A 22,381-nucleotide genomic window follows, 5' to 3' on the forward strand; every position below is an offset into this window, starting at 1 on the left:
ATTTCAAACAAAAGATATTAATGGATAATAAATTGCTAAAAAAAGTAACATTCATTACTTAAACCACAAAATCTTTACCGATTTATTCACTTTCATTACTTTCTCGAAGCCAAAACGGGTGCTAAAAAGTATGCCACAGACTTTGCCAGTCCTTTGACATGCTGCACTATATAAATCACCAACCGAATAGTGTCAGTGCAACAATCCACCGAACAAAGACTAATTGCTTGCACCACCACCCCCTCACCAGCGGCCTCTCAATGCAGTTTTCCATCTCAATCAGGGCAAACAAAAAAAAAACAAGTGCTGGGAAAAACGGAAATGCCGGAAAAGCGGAATGGACCGTTAATTGTTTCAATGTCAGGCAGAAGAGCACAGCAATTAATTGAAGGTCAAGCAGTTGACATGGAAAACAACACCAGCAACAACAACTGGCCGCAGGCAACAAACGATTTATGCGCCAAGCGATAAACCTCAAAAACCAACAAAAATGCCAACAACACCGGCGAACCTGTAGAACAAACTACACACCACACCACCTGAGGAAATGGAAGGAAAACAAAAGAAATAAAATGTTTTTATACCCTTTAGAGGCAAAGTGCAATATCAATTTAATAAAAAGTAAGTGTGAAGTGAAGTGTGAAAAAGTTGATGTAAAAAAGTAAGTGTGAATCAGTGACATTTTTCTAAGAAATATATTTTTTAACATTTTTAACTCTTACATAAATTTGTTTAAATAAAACTCTCTTTCTTTTTGTTATATTTTTGTACAAAGAATATTTGTCAAGTATTTTATTAAATAATTTTGAATACTTTTCAATTAAACAAATAAAACACCTTAAAAAATCATAAAAATAAAAATGTATTTAAATAGGATAATCTTACTAGTTCTGCATTTACTGCTTGTTAAAACACAATTTAATTTAATAAATAACAACTAAATAAAATACATATAAATTTAATTAATTTGAATAAAAAAGGGTATTTTAAACTGCTTTCGAGCTGGTTTTCAACTTTTTATGTTTCAATCCTGCGCAGCAATTTGTAAATGTAAACAAAGCTAACGATGAAGCAAAGCAGAGAGCGGCTGCGAGGGTTTTCCGGGGCGAGAAAAGAGAGCGGCCAACTGTTAACTGTATAACTGTTATACGCTCTCTCTCAGCCTCTCGAGGAAAACGCAGGCTTTCCCACGCACTCAGTTCGCCCGCAGTGCTCGTCGGTGTGGGTAAGTGCAAGCGGAAAACTCCCACCCACTTATTCGCACAAAACTACCGCCACTCTCTCAATTATAATGGTAAGACAAACCGAAGCGATTCTCGACTTGCCAACGCGTTTAATTTGATGCGCAAACAAATGTTTTTAATGGCCAAAGTTTGTGCACATAACAAACGCAAAAGAAAATTCGCGCGCGCGTTTTTTTGCCTCTGCGTAAATATTCGCGGCTAAATTAAGAAAAAATTCCCCAAAGCCTCAGGTGCCAAGCATTTGGCATGGAAATTGGTTTAGTTTTTGTCTATTTCCTTCGTTTGCTCCACATTCTCCCAAATTAAAATACTCCCTCCAGGATAATTTTATTTTTTTTATTTTGTGATCGCTTTTGTTCGTTTGCTTTTTCGATTTCCTCGTTTGGTGGCACAGATAAACAACCGGAAAAAATCCGAAAAACAAACCTCGCACAGAACCAATCAGCTGCAATTCCCATGGGTGGAATCCCTCCCCCTAATCAAGAAACGGAAAAATCAAACCAAGAACAATGTTGAAGCACGGAAAATGTGCAGCATCAGCTGTGTTAAAATAAAAGATTCATTTCCTTTATAGCCAAATGTGAAGCAAACGAATGGAATTGGCAAAATGTCACAAGTTTTATTGGAAATATTCTTGAAGAAATTGCTCAAGTTGGGAAATTCGTTTGATTTGAGTGCAGAAAGTTTGTATCTTAATGATATTTGATCTATTTTGAATTTGAATATTATTTCCATTAAGTATAATACATCACATATTTCATGCCAAAGTACGAGGATGGTTGTTAAAGTAATACCAGAACCTCAATTCAAATAAACAATCATCACACAAATACGAGTCAACTTTTATGTTGTCATAAAATGTCAACCAATTTATCCAATTTCCATATTAAATTTTCCCTTTTCCCCCATTCAATTCACCACATCCCATATGAACACAAACACACACAATTTCCCGCATTAAATCACTCATAAAAAGTCTGCAGAAAGGCGCCGAAAAGCGTGCTACTATTTTTCACTTCAATGCCAAAGGTTGGGAAAACATTAAATAACGTACTGTGTGCAACAATTTCTCAGCATCAGAGGACAGCATTTTCCCGAAGTGAGTAAAGCTGCTCCTCCATTGGGGTGGCCCGCTCTCTTGTCAAATGGCACAGCGGGTTCACCCTGAGCACGAGTGTTAGCTTGAATTTTCCCCTTGTTTCGTGGCGTTCAAACAATTCTGTTGCTTTAATTTACGAGCACCGCAGTCGCCATATTAAAAAGCATAAAACAAGACGGCGATAAAAAATAAAAACGCAGCGTAAACTTGTTGCCAAAAATGCAAAGTACAGCAGAGACTAGCTCATTAGAACATTTCAAATACATACTATGTATCTAAATAAATTAGTTATCTTCATTAATAAATATTAAATAAATTCTGTGTATAAAAAAGCCAAAATTCTTTTGTTGACTTTAAGCACATGACTTTAATTGCAGATTATCCAAAACATCAGTTTAGTTTTTACGCATCATTAAACATACGCATTTTAATTAGCTACCAATTAGAATAAATATTCACGGCACAATGGATTATTACATTAAAAAACTGTTGATTTATGTCGGCAGTCGTAATTTGTTTGTTTTTGTTAAAATGTTTGGATCCAATTTAAATGCAAACATTTAAAAAAGCGAAATTAATGGAAGTACACTAATGCCATTTTAAAACAAATTGCGCCAGAGCTAGTAAATCATTTGTAATTAATTTATTAAATTGATAATGTATTTTATTTGCAACCGCATATACTGTATTTAAACAAGAAAGTTGATTTCTTGTCCTTAAAGTCACGTTGCATGCAATGAGCGGGCGAAATTTATGGAAATATTTTACGCGTGACAGCGAAACGTTTTGTTTTGTTTGGTTTTGTTTTGTTTTTCCTCGATGCGTTGCCTTGGGTTATTCGCTCGAGAGTTTTCGCAGCAGTACAAGCAGAGAAAAGCGAAATGGAACACAGTGCTGAACAAACAAAACAAGCGGCACAATCCTAACAACAAAAGTTTTTCTTCATGCGCATAAAGTAAAAATACAACAAAAGTACCCCAAAGAAAACGCAGCGAAAAAAACAAAAAAAAAAAACAAACAAACAAATAAATAAAGCCACCCAAACGAAGGCAGCCAGTCAAAAGTTCATCATAAAAGCAAAAATGTACTTGCAACTTTGCCACCGATGGCGGAATCCTTCAAAGTTTCCACGTTTTGTTTGCTGCAAACCAAGGAAATGAATTTCTGGGCCATTTACGGCTTCGACCACCAAAGTTCACGGGGTTACGACTCGAAGATGAATTTCAAATGGCCAATGTGGGTGACAAATAGAAAGTATTTTGGGATGAAAATGAGTGGCGAATGCTTTAACTTTTTGGGTATTTCAAAAAATTCCCATTGCATGTGCATACTTTAGTTTAAAATTCAATATTTATTCATTAGCAACAAAAATACAGCTAACGAAATAGTCAAAAATCAGTGTCTTCTCAACTTCAATGAAAGCGTTCAAATTCAATATAGGTACACAGATTCCACATTCCGAATTCCTTGGCCAGCAATTTCAGTTGGCTTTCAGTTGCGATAAGCAAACCATGACTGTACAACACCATTCGCAACAACTTCAATTTGTTAAACCCATGCAAATCACACTCACTTTCCCACACCAAACACACACACACAAACACGTGTGTAAAGCTCGGTGTTGAGCAGGAAAAATAAAGGAAAAAGGAAAAGTCGGAAAAGTAGTCGACTACTACTAACCGAATGCACCGAGCATAACTTTGTCTGCTTCGAATGGCCATTAGAAGTGCATTTCCCATTCACGGCTCGGAAAAGAGTGAAAATGGCTGGTTGGGTGAAAAATCCAAGTCCATGGTAGGTGGCTATTGAAAACGACCGATGGCAACTTTTACTGTTGCATTGGCTTGCTTCTTTGGCGATTCCCTTCCCGTTCTTCCATTTTCCTTCTGGAATTTTCCTGCACATCCTGTTAAACGAATGCCCTTTTCATTCATTTATGTATAGACACACAATACACACACACTCACATCGAGTTAACTGCATTTTACATTTGCTAACAACATTGCTACCTCATATCCTCCCTGAACTTTCTTGCCCCACTACGCTCCTTGGGTGAAATGGTAAACGGAAATTGTGCATATTTCACTTACCATCAACGCTGAAATGGCAAATGGCGCACTCGAGTTGTCAGCGGTTGCTGGCGGAAAAGCGGGGAAAATCAAGGAAAGCGAAGGAATCCCACGAATCGAGCTGCGTCGATCGATCACATCGAACTTTAAATACCCTTTCTGTCACACCTTCTTATAAAAAGGCTTAAATATTCTTAAAAGTAACACTTATAAGAATGATGCTATTTGGTAGTTAAGAAAATCCACTAATATTTGAAAAGGAAATCTCTTTTTTAAAGTAACAAAGTATGCTCTTTTTTTCATATTTAATTATTTAAATACTGTTTTGTATTTGAATATACATATAAAGCTTTCTGATAATCTGTAATTTTACCATTATGACGTTGATAATTATTAGTGATTTTAAATATTTAAGTTTCAAACTCCCTGGAATTTCCCGCATACCTTTGCGGGAAAGGTGGAAAAATGAAAGTGCAAAAGCTGACTGCAAATATTTGTGAAATCAAATGGCAGCCTGGGTTCTCAATCGCATTGAATGTGTGTGTGTGTGTGTGTGTGTGTGTGTGTGTGTGTGTAGGTGTGCTTGTGTGTGTGTAGGGGGATGTCCTGGGCTTATAAAATGTTAACTGTAAATAAATTATTAGCCAACTGGCGCTTCGATGGGAACTGCTGGGAAAGGGCAGGCGATAATGGGAAGGGTGTTGGCAGCTGCTTCCGCCGGTGAGGCCCGGTACAGTGAAGCCCGTGTACGTGTGCCTGTTTGCGCGGAATGTTTGCCAACAAGCAGCGTGTAACGAGACAATTACCACCGGGACTGCATTGCCTTCCATTTCTCCCCCGGGGTTCAAGTCAGATGCAACTTTGAATAGCTTTACACACTGCCTCACATGCACAATCGCAAATGTGTGCCAACAGACGCATACAGTGTTCACTCAATAGAAGGGTTCCAGCAATGCATTAAAAAGTATGAGGAAGCGCATTTCAGTTATCAGAAAGATATAATGGTTATTAGACAATAAAAGGAAATCCTAAGAGCCAGCATTTCAAATATTTTTACGATCTTTGAGAACCCATTATAAGGAATTTAAAATAAAGATGTAATAAAGATGAAAGATGATAAATAGATGATATCCTTTATGACAAGATTAATGTTTTCTTTGTTTCTGATAGACCATTTGTACAATGTTAAAGAAACGTGATAAATGGTTAGTTTAGTTTCCATGAATTAGTTTATTGGGATAATAGGTAGGTATTTTTTTTTCTAATATTAATTTGATCTAGGCTCCACTGTACTGTACACACATTGATAAGCAAAAACTAAAGCCCACACTGCAGCTGCCAATGCTTGTGCTTCTTCTTCGCCTGCGCCCGTGTGGGCGGCTGGAGGCCCAAAAGGGCGTGGCTCCAGGGCGGCTTGTCTGCGTAGACAACGTGTTAAGCTTCAGTGGTTCGCCACTGCAAATGGGACACATTAGCAATGTAGCATGCTGCTGGGTGTGGGAAAATGAGTGGGTGGATGGTGGGCGGTAAAAACTGGATGAAGAGGTGGAAAAGTGGAGAAGTGTGTGGGCTGATGAACAACCCACCGTGTGCCAAATGTGTCAGCAGCAGTTTGGAGGCGCTTAGTTAGCAATCTTCTAGCCAAACCATTATTAGATAGCATATCATTTCAAACACCCTTTTGCAATTAAATGGGTCCTTTTAAAAAAGATTTTTAAAGGTAAAGAAAATATATGTAACGCATCTCTCATATTTTCTTAAAGATTTAATCTCAGTTCGTAAAAATTTTAAAAAATTTTAAATAAAATGCTTTAAATTATTATTAGATGACAGAAATTAAGAATGAAAGTGTTGATAACAATAGTTTATTATATGCATATTCAATCAAATTTTTTTGCAACTTTAAAAGCACTGATTGTTTTAGTGTATAATGCTTTTGTAAATTGCATAATTTTTGCAGCTTTGTATAATGTTCCAATTTCATTTGAAGTTCTCCTTTTGTTCGTTGCAGCAAATGAATTTTTATGACGGCAGTTGTTATTTAAACAAAAGGAAACTCAAATGTTTGTATTCTGAACAAAGTGAGAAAACAAAAAATAAGAAAATAAGCAGGATAATTTTTACTTAAGGCAAAACGAAGAAAAAATGCTTGGCTTTTGTGCCTCTTGTTAATAGTTAAATAATTCATAATTAAAGGACCTTAAAGTAAATTAGAATAATAGAACCTTACTTCACGTGAAATCTGATTTTTTGTTCTATGCTTTGGATGCTTTCAATGTTTTGGATTTTCTAGCCGTTCTCTTGTTATTTGCTTGTGTCCTTAACCCATTTTCCTGCCCTTTCTGGGCATTCTCATCTCATCTGTCAGGAAGAAAAATCTAAAAGTGTCTGCCAATCAATCGAATTTTTGTACAATAAATTCCTGTCAAGGCGACTGAAAAATGATTACATATACATTGTAAATTCACAACAGTGAATAATAGTATTTATAAGTACTCGCTGACTTTATAAATGATTATGAATGTTTTGTTTAAATGAATATGGGTATCTGGAAAATCAATTTTGGGCTTCTTCCTTAGCAGAATGCGAAGAAAATTTAGCAATCAACAAATAAAAGAATCCATTTTCATAAAATACTCATTTCTGGTTGTCTTTTCTCTTTTTCAGTTACTCAAACATAAACAAGAAATGAGGACGAATCAAAATCCCTTAATAAAGTGCTAGAATCCAGAGGTCAGCCCCGCCCACTCCGCCAACGCCCACTCGGGATTTACCGCTAGGAAAATCACGTCGGCATTTTGTAGTGGCGACACGTCCTTCAGCCCACAATAAAAACAGCAAGAACACAGAGAAGAAAAGCCAGAGGAAAAGCCACAAAAATAACTGCGCTTCCTTACGAAAAAATCTCGGAAAACCCCAGTGTGAATTCAATTAGGTGCTAAAATAGGCGAATGCCTCTAAAAAAAGAACTGACAAATGTCAAGTCACAAATAATGCAATAAAGTGCCGATTGTGTATTGATACTTACGTGATAAAAATTGAGAGCAACTAACTCCTAGAAAATAATATTCTTTAAAAATTGAACCGCAACTGCAACAAATGTCTGCGTCGGCAGTTGAAGTTACTGGAAATGTTCCACCTGTGGAATTTCACATGAGAGAGGTAAGATTTTGTTAATTATTATCGCGAATTACGAGAAAACCCGGATTAAACTAAGGAAACCAAACTAAACTAAACGGGCTTTTCACTTTTAAAACGCGTCATTCAGGCAGAGCGATTTTTTCAAACTGAAAACTTTTCTTGATTGCGCTTTGTTTCTTACCTTCGCAAGCCCAGCAGCCAAAGTGTAAGGATAATTACCGTTAGTTTTTTGCTGTCTTTTACCTGCACTACAATTTTTACAGACTGCTTGGCGCTCTTTTGTGCGTCAGTTACTTTGTTAGTGCTGAAAACTGTGCTAGTTTCTAGCCAAAACCTATGATAGGTTCCTGTGTATGTATTTATTGTTATTTATTTTTTGCAAACCTTACATTACTTTAATTTATGCAATTAACACAAATTTATTAAAAAATACCTAATGGAAAATAATTCTTTTTTTAAGACATTTAGAATAATAATAGGTTATTCAGAATAACTTTTTTATGCACATTTAGTGAGACGTTAAAAAATTAATTATTTTAATTTTGTAGTTTTATACATTGTAAAGAAAAAAAATTTTGGTAACAATAAATGCTTATGAAGTATTCTAGCCAGATTTCAAAGTTGCCATCACTGATGCACGTGTGCCGCTATTTCTTGTTGCTGCGTCGGAGAGCACAGTTCTGCTCTCGATCATTTTTCTCGCTCCCTCGCACGTTGCTAATTGGCCGTTGTCGCGCCTTACCGTTGATCCTCTGTCGCTGCCTCTGCCGACTCCATTTTGCTTTTCATTTTCTTTTTCCCGTTTTTATAACTCCTAACTCCTTTTGAATTTTCGTCGCGTCGCGAACGGTTGATTGTCATCGCATTTAATCGTCCGCTTTTGGATTAATTTTATTTGTTTTTTTTTTGGAAGTGATTTTATTGCAATAATTTATGTGTGTAAATCAGTAAAAGTTAGAAGTGATAAGAATTTATAAAAATGGATGAAGATTGGCCTGTCGAATTTAAAACTCAGTGTGGCGATTTTATTGGAATTTCGATAATAGGCAACTGGGGCATTTTCTATCGCTGCTGCCAATTAAACGTTGAATTGAACGATGAGTGGAGCAATTTGAACGAGGATATTTGGGTTCGTTTTTAGTTATTTTTGCTTATATTATATAATTTTTGTTTTTCTTGCTTTTTATTAATAATATCTTCTATAATTTGTTAGTCATTGTTTAATTTTGTTGAATTGTGTGAATTTGCAGTTATTTAAATTCGCTTCGTTTCTTTGAATTCGCCCCTTTTTGTTCGAATTCGCATTACTGAAAGCTCTTGGGCTTTTGCTAGTTCATCTCTTATTCACCACGTGCGTTGTATTTAAGTTTCTCAGGATGCCCGCGCTGGTGGCGCCACTAAAAGGACACAAGTTGCATGGGTAGCACTGTAACTGTTGGTAAAACAGTGCTGCCAGATTTCTGTAAAAAGCTTTTGCGTTGGAAAATAGGGAAATGTTTTTGAAAGCTTTAAATAATAATTATAGATAAATATTTAAACTTTTATATGAATAGACTTTAATAAGCTATACACTTATAATTTTTTAACATTTTGTTGACTTTTAAATTAAGTGCACATGGCAATTAACTTTCAAAAATAAAAAGTACTACAAAAATGTATAAGTTATTTTGAATATTAAATGCTTTAAAATACTATTTAGTAGTATTAAATACTATATAAATTTAAACTTAAATTCAAAAACATACATATGTATATTAAATTTAAGAGAGTCTGCAGTATGAGTTATTGATATTAACTTGCTTTGTGATATTACGATTATTTTATATACATAAGTAATATACTAAAAATAAAGTTATTGTTGTTAACTTATTTTGGGATATTATGATTATTTTGCATTTTTTCACAGTTCGAATGACATAAGTAATATACTTATAAACTTAAGTAATTACTTTCTTAACAGTTCGAATAGTATAGTAGATTTACTTGAAATAAAGTTTTCAAGAATTAAATTTCCCAGAAAATCAGGCTAAACGCTGGGTATTGGTGCACTTTTAGGGCCTAAACTCCACCTGGATGTCGAGCTAAAGTCGAAACGCGATCGCAGCTAATTTGGTTAGTGGCTGGTTAGTTGGCAATTCACTCAGACAGACGTCCTTTTCACCGTTGCACGGACTAGGCCAACTTTTATTGACTTCCGCCGCAGTTCGCAGTTCGCAGGCATCGCAAAGTGCAAACTTCTGTTGGCTCCCAGGACCTCTTGTCATGCCCCCCAGCCCCTCGCCACACCCCCCCTTCCACACGCCACCGCCTTTTGGCCAACTACTGTGGATGGCTAACACAATCACAAACAGCAGGGTGGTTGAGGATGGGGCGGGGGGGGCGAAAAAGGAGTAGTAGACAGCGGCTGGCCAAAAGCAAACATCGAAAATCAACATAAGCTACCACCGCTACCACCAACAGCAACAAAAGCAACAACAACAGCAACAGAAACAGCCACTAAAATCACACATCCACACTGAGCGAAATATTGGGCTCTGAAATATATGCCAAATTCAAATGGACAAAAAATAGAGAAGAATTACTATTTCCAAAGTTTAATTTTAACTTCAAAAAATTCACTAAAAATATAAAAAACTTTACTATCATTAAAAAATCAAAAATTCTCAAAAAATTAAAATTAAAATTAAATTGGGCAACAAAAAACCCTTTAAATTTGAATTTTTGATTCACTTTGTGATTTAATTTTTTTTGCTGTTTTTATAGCTTATGTAATGTGTGTAACATTAGTTTCTCTCAGTGCAGCCACACTCACTCTGTTGCACTCACTCACGAAAATGGAATTTTCGGCGCTGCAAAATGAAAAAGTGAATTCGTTTGCCATTAATGGGCCAACTTTTGAGCTAATGCCGCCAACTGAAACTGCAACAAAACACTCGACACAAAAAAAAAAAGAGATAAAAGAGCACCTAAATTTGGTGTCTAATTGGATAAGCAGGCAGACCAGCAACAACAACAACTACTACTATAGTTTCTAATGGCCAACAACACAGAGATTCGCAAATTTGTTGGCTGCGTCCAAATTCAATTAGCTTCAGCTGCATTTCACACACTTTTTTCAAATCACGAGGGCATTTCTCGAATGCCATTGCAGGGAATTGATTATGCACTTTGGGATAAAGTTTATTTGAGCTATTATTGCTTAATGCTGACAAATAGTTTCGATTTTGACTTCTAGTAAGTCGTAGGGAATTTGTTATAATATAATATATTTTTTTTAATATAAGCAAAATGTTTAGAACATAAATCACTAATTACACAACAGCTTGTTAACCATATTTTGAAGTAGTATTTTTTTTGATTGTCATTCACATCATATTTTGAAGTAGTATTTTTTACATTAACATAATAGTTTGTAAAGGTCATTTAATTTCAGCACTTTACCATAACAATTTGCTACTAAAACAAGTTTTAAAAATACAATTCATTATTTTATTTGTATTTTTTACATAAACATAATGATTTGTTAATTTCATCATTTTATTTCCGCACTTTAACAAGACAAATTGCTACTAAGATAAGTACTTATGTATATTTATTTAGAGACAGAGATTTCACATAATATATTTTTTTTAAACTTTCTAATCATTTATGTAAAGTTCATAATAATGAAAATGGCGCCGCATTAAAGTAAACTGCGAATTTGTAAGTGTCAACTAGAAAAACGCATTTCTGGCGACCATCCTGCTTTTGAGCCACATTGCACCGGGCCAACTGCAAGTGACTTCGTTTTTTGGCCAATTTTGGCCACTGGCCAATATGTCAATTGCAATTCGCTCATCACGTTTTTAGTTGCTATTGCCCTCGCTTTTTTTCCCTGTGTGCTGTGTTACTGATTTCAAAATCAAACTGACAGTCTGCCATTTGTTTCTGTATAAAATACTGCGGAAATTATCATAGCAAAAAGTGGATCTATACGTATATATATACTTTGGGGCAAAGTAGAGAGATTTCTTGGAGCAAATTGTGAGAAAACGTATAGTTCATTTTGGTTGTTCGTGTTTTTGGCTTGCAGCGAAAGGCAATCAAGATTTACTTGGAGCAAAAAGCGAGCAAAAAGCGCGGGGTGTGGAAAATTGGGTGGAAAAGTGGTGGAGAGGGGGGGTATGAACGATACACAGCCTCCGAAATGGAGGCAGACATGCATGGCGGCATTTCCGGTTGCTTGGCACCATTAGTGCAACTGCCACGCCCCCTAAGAAACGCCCTTCTTCTCCTGCGATTTTTCCTTTCTTTTTTTTGTGGATTTTGTTTGGCTTTCTGTTGAGATAAGCAGTTTGGCCATTTGTCCGTGCAAGTTTTTCGAAAAGCATTCCCTTTTAGCAGTGGAAACTTGTTTTTTCGCCAAAAAAAAATACGAGAGGAAAAGTGGGCGGCAGGGGGCGGAAGTGGGCTGGGGCATTTGACATGTGTTTGCTGCAGCAGCAGCCCATTTTTTCTTTTTCGCCCTTGTGGCTAAAAAGAACTTGGCAGCAAGTTCTTCGGCGTCTCTAAGCTGCTGCTGCTGATTCGGCCAAGAAAAGTATATTCATTATTTTGTTTTCATTTTCTGCGGCTGCCCGACAGCGAAGTTTGCAATTGAATTTTATTGTATCTCCTTGGAATTTAGTCAAAAATAATACGGCTCTTTCAAATAGATTCTTACGTCTGCGAGTGCCAAGAAAAAAGGAAACTAAATGGAATATCCGTGTGGGTAGCTCAAGAAAATAAAGTGGAAAATCCATTAAGGGAGGCCTCTAAGTGGCTGCCATTTTTATAGTTATTTCGATTCAAATGGATTAAAGACCACGTTTGTGCACTTACTTTTATAGCCATCACCTGGGAAATAGTTGCAGGCACCCGCATTTGCACTTATTCTGTATAATTTCCGGGCTGAAAGCTCAACTTTTGTGCCTTTTCTGCATTAACTGAGCGAGTGAAATCAAGAAATATTACGCAAATCAGCAGCGCAGCAAAGCCAAAGGATACACACACACATACAGCGAATCAAATGAATGGCAATGGGCGAAAGGATGTGGGAGTCCAGCAGCAGATGCGAAGGACCAAACACAAACGAGGTCCTGCGAGGGGCTTTTATCATTCTTCAGATTCGTGCATACATTTTGGCTTTATGCTGCACCGCAAGAAGTGTATTTATATCTGCAGATAATTCTATATAATTCTGATTTTTAATGGGTTGAAGAGGGTTTGCTCCTTAAAATAATATAATATATGATATATAAATATATAGATATTAATATATTATATATATATATAAATATATTAAAATAAATACTTAGTTAAGGGTATATATTCAGATTCTTCAGATACATATCTTCAGTACATATCTTCAAATAGTTCTGTAAATCTCCTACTTTTAATCGGTTGAAGAGGGTTTGTAAAGTAAAAAAATATTAAATAGTATAATATATATATATATTCGGGAAAAATACTTAGTTAGGAATATAATCATCTATAACATAATTCAGATTCTTCAGATGTTGAAAACGAACTATCTTTGTCTGCTTAGAAGATTGTACACTTTCTTATGAATTTGTATCTCTCTTTCTACTTACGCTCAATTTGACAAGTTTCGAGTATGTTTGCAGTGTATCGTCCTGCTCCATTTTAGCCCCCCTTTGCCCGCCCCAACAACTCGTATGTCTGAGTTGCTCCTTGCTAATGGCCTGATGACGCGTCATCGTCGTCCCATGGGCGGTCCTTCTGTCTGCGAGTCGCTCGCAAATTATAATTGAGTGCATGGCGAGCACATTGAACTGTGCGCCTCTAAGCCCCAAACGCTCCACGAGCCCCAACTAAATGCGGTGGCAAATCTGCAGTGTATGCTGCAAACAGAATACCCATTGTTTTGAAAGTAACTAACTATGGAAAAACGCTAATTGAAGGTTTCAAGGGGAAGGATACAAAAAACAGCGGGATAAACTTATTCATGTGAATTACGTGGCTCAAAAGAGGTGCTAGAATATTCATAAAATATATTTATAAACAATTTTATATTACTACAAAAATCATTAGGAACTATGTATGTAACTACACTTTAATAGGCATATCTGCAACCTAAAAATTGCTACTGCTTCTAAACAAAAAGGGTAACAAAACAAACACATGCACCTGCTAGTTTTTCCCATTTTCCCGTGGTGAAAAGCCCAGAAGCCCTAGGAATTCCTCCGCTTAAAGATCTTAGCCACTTGGAATGAAGAAGCTGCTGCTGTTTCTTTGCTGCTGTTTCTTTTTCCACTTGCCACTTGAGACGCACAGGTCGCCCCGCCATTTGGGGCCATAAATTTGAGCGCCACATTTCGCCATTTTAATGAATGGTTTTTTTAATGCAATGGTTTCTGGCTCGTTAGGAAGAAAAGCAAAACTGGCTGCTTTAATTTATTGACTAATTTGGGTGGTAAGAGCTCCACTAGCTGGCAGTAATAGATACTTTTAGCCTCTGCTAAATGGGCAAACGGCTGTTGGCTTTTTAATTAGACGCCATCGCCATCGCCTGTTTTTTTGGCAACGGAATTTTCATTTAATTAATGCAGATTTGATGGCAGCACTCAAGGTCACAAGAGCGCTGCCATCGCGCCCTGATAAATAACCCCATAAAATCCCCAATTAATTGGAGCGCGCTGCGAAAATCTCACCCGAGGCTTTTCAATTTGCGCTACAAGTGAGCACATGTGTTTAACCCTTTTCAAACCACCCCCAACTCAGGCCCCCATTTAACCCATTAAGTTCGCTGTTTAACACTTGCAGACTCCACTTGAACAGTGGTAAGAAAACTGTCTTTATGTTTTCCAAATATTAAAATATTTCCATAAAAATAAGAATGAAATAATTGCATTTATAAGCAAACATCGCAGAAAATGGTATTACTACAAGCTTTGTAGTTTCAAAAAATATTTAATTTATATATTTCTCTTATCATTTTGGGTTATGAAGTAATACACATTTATTTCATATATATATTTACATATTTTTTATATATTTCTTGACCCATCTTCATTTGTTCATATGGCCCCAAAAAGTATGCTTTGTTTTGCTGAGCATATTTTATTTGCTGCGTGCCAGATTCTATCTGCTTTCCACGCCATTGCTGAATTTTTCCTGCCCCCTTGCAACTGCCGCTCCCCAGGATTTTTCCCCCTTCCCCCTGGAGTTTTCTCCACCTCCACCCTGGAGTTTTCTCCCCCTTCCCCCTGGAGTTTTCCCCCTCCGTTGGGCACCTTTTGTCATCGTTTTCGCCTGCTGTGCGTCCTTCGCGTTCTGGGCGCGATAACAGGCATCATAAATCCTGGGCTTCTTGTAAATGGCGTCCCTACAGATCCCCCGGCAGCTGCCACGCCCCCACACCCAGCCTACGCCCTCCGTGAGAGGCGTTGAGGGGGCGTGTGTATGCTGAAACTGAAACAGAAACAGAAGCAGAAACAGCTTCTGTTTCGCTTTTAGCCATCGTTTGTTATTGTTTGCGGTTAGTTGCCCGCATTTCCCACTTTCCCCCCCCCTTCCCCTCTTTACATATATCAAACACAGAGGCAGGTCAGCTCTCGTGGGAGCAGGGGAAGGGGGAGGGGTGTGTGTGTGTGGGCGGAGGTCGAAAACAGTAGTAAGGCATTTTCCTTTGGTTTGCCGCAAGTCGCGCTCGACTGCAGGGGAAACTTGAGGCATTAACGGCGCGTAAACTTCAATAAGGCATTTTAGTTTATCAAAATGTGATTTTTCGCAATGAAAATGGTACTAGGAAATGAAGGTAGCATTTTCATCATATGAGCACTTCTAAATAGAAGACTAAAATATAAATTAGCCTTGCTTTCAGCAGAAATAAAAACTGATCAAGTCAAAAGTTGCCCATGTAAAATTTAAGAAATTGATATTATATTCTTACTTTGCTATGGCAGTTAATCATTCCACTGCTGTTTTTATTATGCATCAATCATTTGTTAATACATTTTCATAATTTGACAGTTGTGCTGTGAGTGTCGCCGAGTTTTCCCTCTTGTCGCATCATTTTTCATCGCATTTCCATTAAGCATATTAAATGTAATTCGCCGCCTGCTCAAATTTGTAGTTACCTTTTCATATTTAAGATACTTTTATACTTTTATAACTTATCGTTTTGATGTTCGTAGCTCACAACTTTCCCCCTCCCGTTTGCATTCAATTTTCGCACTGCTTTTTGGCTGCCTCAAGCAGCTTAGCCGAAAAATGCGTGGAAAAGCGTGGAAATTGCAGGAATTGCAGGGGAAAACGGAGACACCTTTTGCTCATTTTTCTCGGCTTTTCTACGTTTTTCACAGTGCTGGCGACAATTTGCCGGCCAAAAGGGATTAAAAAGTTGCCAGCGTGCGGACTTTTGCATTTATGCGGGTGGCGGGGGGCGGAAAAATCCAAAAGGGGGGGTGGGGTTGGGTGGTCAGTATCATGTGCAGAAAATTTTCTCACTTTCCATGACGCTGACTATCTCTTTCGGCCAGCCAGCAGCTTTCTCTTTCACACTGCTGCGTGTGTGTGCCACCCATTTGCATTTCAAATTTAGCAGCCTCGTGGCGCCCGCTTTTCCGGATTTTCCCTGCTGTTTTCCACTTTCAAACTGACGCCTGCTGCTGCTGCTGTCCGTCGCGTTAATAAGCCTCCCTGCAAGCCACGCCCACTATTTCCTATGGCTATGCTCGTTTTACACTGGAAAAAATATATTTTTTTTATAAATAAATATAATAAACATAATAAATATAAAAAAGGCTTATTAAACAGATTAAACAGTTTTAAATTCTGGAGTTTTTCAAGAGCTTATTGAGCAAGTGTTTATTTCTTAAGTTAAGCTAACATATTGAGTGCTTTTTTTCGCTCTGTGTAGCTTTAGTGGCACAATTGCCGTCACCCACTTTTTGGCCAACAACAAGAGGCTAATGCAATCTTGACAAGCGTTGTTCTGCACAACCGAAAATGAGGCTTGACACTTTTGATTTGGTTTTACTGGACCAACCCAGACTATCCCCAAATCCTGCCATCCTCCATTCCTCCTCCTATCCTCCATTCCTCCTCCAATCCTCCTCCTTTTGCCAGCCAAAGAAACTCGGAGCTGCATTTTCACCACGTCCAACTCGACTGATGGCGCATTTTTGATTTGCCGGAACTCGGACGTTGTTGTTTGCTGAGCCCATCTGATGGTCACATATGGGGGTGGAAAAGCGGGAAATGTGGGAAAAGGGGGAAATTGTGACGGACGAACTGAGACAATGCCAGAAGGCGACTTTTTGATGGTCAGCAACGGGTTGTGAGATTTTAAAGAGTTTTCGGTAATAAAAACTGGGAGTGCAGTTAATCCGAAGGGATTTGGCTTTAAACACTAAATCCCATGGGTTGCATTCAAATAAAAATAGTTAAACTTTAGAATATGGCATAATGCTTCTCATAATTAAAAAAAAATAAATTTTAAAAGGTTTGTTGTATTCGAAGAAAAACAGTTAAACTTTAGAATATGGCACCGCTTCAAAAATTATTTTAATAATAATTCATAAAAGAAATTAATAAATATCTCTGTTAATAGTAATGTTGAAGTTCTACTTCTTTATTGTGTGTTTATTTAAATTATTTCAATAATAATTCATAAAAGTTCTTGAAAATTATCTCTGTTATAATAATGTTGTTATATGTAATGTTGTTCAATGTAATCTAGTAATGTAAAAGTTTTTTTTATGTTTATTCAGTAAGCTTCCTATTCTATTATTTTATTCACATTCTTCAATTTTTTTATTTTCAAATTTTCGAAACTGCCTAACATTCCGATACATTCCTATCGATAACACACTGTTAAGCAACAGAGCACATCGGGCAGCCACGCAACAGCAGCGACGCAATGGTGAGCAAGGCACTAACGCCTCGCGACGAAAACGAGTGCGAGGCGGGCGCTGAAAAAACGGTTATCACAGTTGCGTTCTCTCGCTCTTCGCAACAAGTCGTGGGTGTCGGATTAGCGGTAAATTCGTAGATTTCCCAGTGGAAATTCGGCACGCTTGAAAGTGAAAACAAACGCACACACATGCACTCACGCCTCAGCAGCATCGAATATAAATACAAAGTAAACTCGAGAACGGTACAAAACAACAAACGTAGTGCGTTTAGCGCGTGCGGGGGAGGGGGAATTTTGCGAAGGAAAAGCGGAAAAAAATCCGTGTTTATTTTTGAAATGCGAAAAGTGCAGTGCCGAAAATCAGCCAAAGCAAAGGAGGCGAACAAAACGCGCAGATAAATGAAATGAAAAGTTATAAATAAATATATATGCCATGCGGCTGGGCGGAGCAAGAAGAAGACAGTGATGAGGGACGTGATTTCTCTTTTCCGCCTGTCCGTAGTCTATCCTCTCACTCGCCCCCTCTCGTTCGCACACCCCGACCGCCCGTCCGGCCGCCCGCAGCATCCATCACTCCACACATGTATGTGTGTGAAATCGAAATAAGAATCGAACTAAAAGCAACAAAATACAAAATTCATTCACGGCGCACATGTTTTTGTGGCCGTTGCTGTGTTGTTGCCTTTGCCGCCTCCGCTTCGCCTGCTCGTTTATCCTGCCATCCTTTTTGGCCGCGCTCTCCCTCGGATTCTGATTCGATTTTTCCCACTCATCTGGTCGCCTCTCTCTCTTGCCGTCCACTGCGACAGCATCTCGCTCTCTCAGCTGCTTTGTTTGTCCGCCTTTCGCGAAAATTTATATATAAGATTGTAATAAAATCGGTAATAAATTCGGACACAAGTCCATTGGAACAGATGATGAATCCCGTTTCCCGAAGAGCAGGAAAAAGTGCAGACGCGCGAAAAGAAAGAAAAAGTATCTCAGGGATGCGTAGTAACGCAGACAATCAAGCCTCTTTGTGTGTGATCAAAAATCGAAAAACAGACAACAGGAATACAGTCAACGTTCGATAGTGTGGATAATCGCAGGCAGAGCATCTGAGGCTTATTGCCAAAGTACAGTGAACTTTTTAAAGGAACCTCATTTAGTGCAGAGATTGCAGTAAACGCTCTATAAAGTGAACACTCAGTAGGCGAATGTTTCCTTATCAAGCTGATGCTATTTCATTTAAATATTTGTTGTAATTGCGATAAAAACCACATGAAATACATAAGTATCTGCTACCCAAATACGATATCACGTTTTTATTGAATTGATTTCTTTTCGCTTAATTTCGTGACTAAAGAATAGTTCTATGCGAATATTTCAAATAAAAAACATTTGTAAAAATGTATAGATTACATTCAAATAAGGCGAATAATAATTAAGCAATTACAAACAGAATTTAAATTATGCAGTGTATGATTATATATGCGTTTCTGCTTACAAAACCAATAGGAAAATAATAAGAACTTAATGTTACAAATTAAAATAAAACCCAAACGAATGGGTAAAATGTTTTTAAGCCAAAAATCTGTTCAGTGCATTCAACAAAGTTAAAGAAATAATTAAAACTTATGTGTAACATGGCAATTGATAACATATGACAAGCAAATAAATCGTCGAAACTTTGGCAGTTTTTACTGTGACTGTCTGCTTCTTTTTGGCCGCCCCCTCTTCGTTTTCTCTTGCTCGCCACTTTCGCATCATCTCTTTTGTCTCGCGTTTGCGCCGTCTTTTTTGCGCATTTCCCTTTGGCTTGCTGTTTCGGTTCTGTTTTCGTTTCAAAAAGTTAAAACATCCAGGGAGTTTTCAGTTCAGTTCAGTCATTTTCCCAGGAGGCCAAAATAAAAGCCACCCCTATAAAAACAATTCAACAAGAATTTTTACTTTATATCGCACCATATCGCGCCCTCTCTCTCCTTTGCTCTCTCTCTCTCGCTCAATCGCGCCCCGTCTCGCTCGCTCGCACGTGCGACATTGAAAAATATATGTTAGTTTTGCGTGTGCGGAGAAATAATAATTTCCCATAAAGTGCAAAAGCGTGTTCCAACCGAAAATTATTATTTTCCTTAATTTCTGACTTACGTATCTTGTAGTCAAAATCTAAGTGTATCTCAAAAAAGTAAAAAAAAATCACAAGGAGAAACAAAATTGTGCCAAAAACCAAGAAAAATAATCAAAAATTTCAAATCAAATATAAATCTAAACAAAAAAAAAAAAACCAAACCGAGCATAAAGTGAAAGAAATAATTGTGAACTACCTACCCCTTGTTGTTTGCTCAACCGCCCTGCAAGTACACGCAGAGAAATAGTTGGGTGGAAACACACACACACACACGGCAGAGGAGTGTACATCATTTGCGACGCCACTGTGAACATAAAAAGCCGTCAAACTGTGGGGCTCAGGGGCATTTTTCCTTCCTCCGCAAGGAATGTATTATCCGGTAAGCACAGACATCGCAAGAAATCGCAAGAATCGCCAAACCACAGTGAAAACAAACATTGTCAAACATCGCAAAACGCATATATGAATGGCTAGCAACAACAGAAGGCAAACGCAGCTCAATTACGCTGTTTGTTTGCCGTCTGAAGTTGCATTTTGTGCCAACAACAGTGGCCACTCGTGTAGTGTTACCTGCAGTGTGATGGGACAGGGGATACCCTCGCTTTCTTTGCTATGCGTTTTCATTACTTATATTTTCCCTTACTTAATGAAGTTTAAAGTTCCCAAAAACTCGGAAACTAACTTTGAAAGACTTATTTCTATTCAATGAAACTATTTATAAAATTTGCCAATAAGTATAAAATATACAACTATTGTTTCCTACATTTAAGAGTTTAATATCTGTTTTCATGTTGCTTTTAAATTGGTTATTATAAATATATGTATGTATGTATATAAATACATATCTTGAATAAGTTTTAATAATTCGATAAGAGAGCATATACATACATCTATCTTATCGGAACAACTTTATTGTAATAAGTCATATGCAGTTAGATATTTTATTAGCATTTTTAGAGAAGTGTTTTCATCTCTACCCATAGAGAAAGTGCAAGAGTAAAATAGTATGATATTTAGTCAGTGTCCCACTGTGTATTCTACTACCACCATTAACGTTTTCTTTTAGCCAGAGTCGCCGTTGCTGTGTGTTTTACTCTCGATTTAAGCTGAATCTCGGCTCGTGCTAAAATCCTTATTAGTCAAACTCTCTGTTTTACACACCTCTCCCTTTCTAGCGGCTGTTGCCGTCTCTGTTTGTTTACCTATTTGCTTAGACGACAACAAATAATGTCGAATGTTGTAGTCACACGTGTGTGAGGTTCCTCAAATCCAGAAAAAAACGAAGACAAATAAGCCCCTCTTAGAGCCAAATATTGACTTTGTCTTCGTTTTCGCTTTTTATTTTTTTTGTTATGCGGGACAATTGTTAGCGGGGGGAGGAGGAAAGGGAGGGGGGTAATTTGATAGCCAAACCAAAAGTGCGGGTCGAATTTGCGGCTTTTTGGATTTCGGATTTTCATCGCTCTCCACTTCCACTTGCTTAATTTTCTCATTAAAATCGAATACATATACAATGTGTTCTTGATGCCAACGACATTATATAATTATCTGGTCTCAATTTATTGCCTGTTCATTTGATACCTTCATTGTGTTAACAAGAATCACTTATTTTTTCTGCGTTTTGCTTGTATCTTTGGCAAATTTTCCCACGTCCGCGAATAAATTTCAATTTTTTATTAATTTATTTCATTTGTCTTGTCTTCTTTTCTCTTTGCAGGTACGTTTGAAATGCAAATCGTATGGTTGAAAAACTACTCTAAAGTGGCATGATTGATAAGGAAGTTAACCTGGCCTAAACATAGACCACATTTTGATGAATGGCCCCAGAAGCTGCTTTTGCGGTTAACGATGGGTTTTAATGATGTCAGAGCGGTGATTTGACATTGAATTTGGTTGCTCAAGCCAGAACGAGTATTTTTCGGTGTTTGTTTTGGAAAATAATTAATAGACTCGTTTGTTGAATTGTTCTCTAATGACCCAGTTGAAAAAAAAAAAAAAAAATTGCAGCTCCATTTTGTAGTATTACTAAGATATCTAAATTTCTAACGCATCTATGTATTTCATAATCCAGATTATTCAAGCGTAACTTGAATTTCAGCAAACTAAAAAGTGACAACAAGCATTATTTTATATATTTTGCAATTTCTCAATGTCGTCAACGCCCCGAATCGATTTCTAGTTTCGGTTTATTTCGCCAGTGTCACTCAAATTAATTGCAATTAAAAGTTCGCCTGCCTGTCATCGTGTGTAGCAGTAGTAACTTGAATCTGAAACGTTTTGCACATGCGATACAAATCCGCATCGCGCACAGATGCAGAGGAAAATAATTTATAAAAAAAATAGAAATAAAACCGAAATTGCGACGCATTAAGTAAAGCCTTCCTGGCCTGGTCCGCCGATTTTTCAATTGAAAAATTGCACATAAATTGCATAAAACTGTTATACGTCGACTTTGGCTGGCATAAATTGTATTTCAGATGTGGTTTTTATGGGTAGTTTGGGGTGGTGGAGAGATCAGAGGAAGTCCATTGTGCGTGCGCAGTTAACCGCAAAGTTTTGGTCAAGACTTGGCATTTCAACGCAAACAGATTATAGCATTTACACACTGCGTATCGAGATCGTAAAACTAAGCTAAGTAAAACTAAGTTTTGCAAGAAAGATACCAAGAGTCATTAAGCATAGATCGTTGGGAAACTATACATATAAATAATGGTCTCAACTTTTCACTTAAACTTCAAAGTCTTGAATATGTCTAAAATCATGAAACGCACTGTATCCCATCCACGTTTATCTCTGATTTTACATCTTTCGGACTTTATGTCG

At 37.4% G+C, this 22,381-nt stretch overlaps 1 protein-coding gene across 33 annotated transcripts in view; it reads left to right on the forward strand.

The window, feature by feature from the left end:
- Positions 1 to 22,381, forward strand: part of LOC6533598 (RNA binding protein fox-1 homolog 1) — a 116,823-nt gene that overhangs the window by 18,742 nt on the left and 75,700 nt on the right. For 28 of the 33 annotated variants that reach the window (XR_005561258.2, XR_005561262.2, XR_005561257.1 and 25 more), the window contains exon 2: positions 7,080 to 7,574. Coding sequence is in view for 29 of the 33 variants with exons in the window: in XM_039374469.2 (XP_039230403.1) it covers positions 7,512 to 7,574 (63 nt within the window). In the remaining 4 variants the exon portion in view is untranslated. Of the gene's footprint in view, positions 1 to 1,205; positions 1,295 to 7,079; positions 7,575 to 17,517; positions 17,695 to 19,589; positions 19,938 to 22,381 lie in introns of those variants that run through there. The other 5 variants (XM_015194680.2, XM_039374462.1, XM_039374448.1 and 2 more) reach the window with 4 other exon arrangements.

Source organism: Drosophila yakuba, chromosome 3L (assembly GCF_016746365.2).
Source record: "Drosophila yakuba strain Tai18E2 chromosome 3L, Prin_Dyak_Tai18E2_2.1, whole genome shotgun sequence".
Taxonomy (NCBI): Eukaryota; Metazoa; Arthropoda; class Insecta; order Diptera; family Drosophilidae; genus Drosophila; species Drosophila yakuba.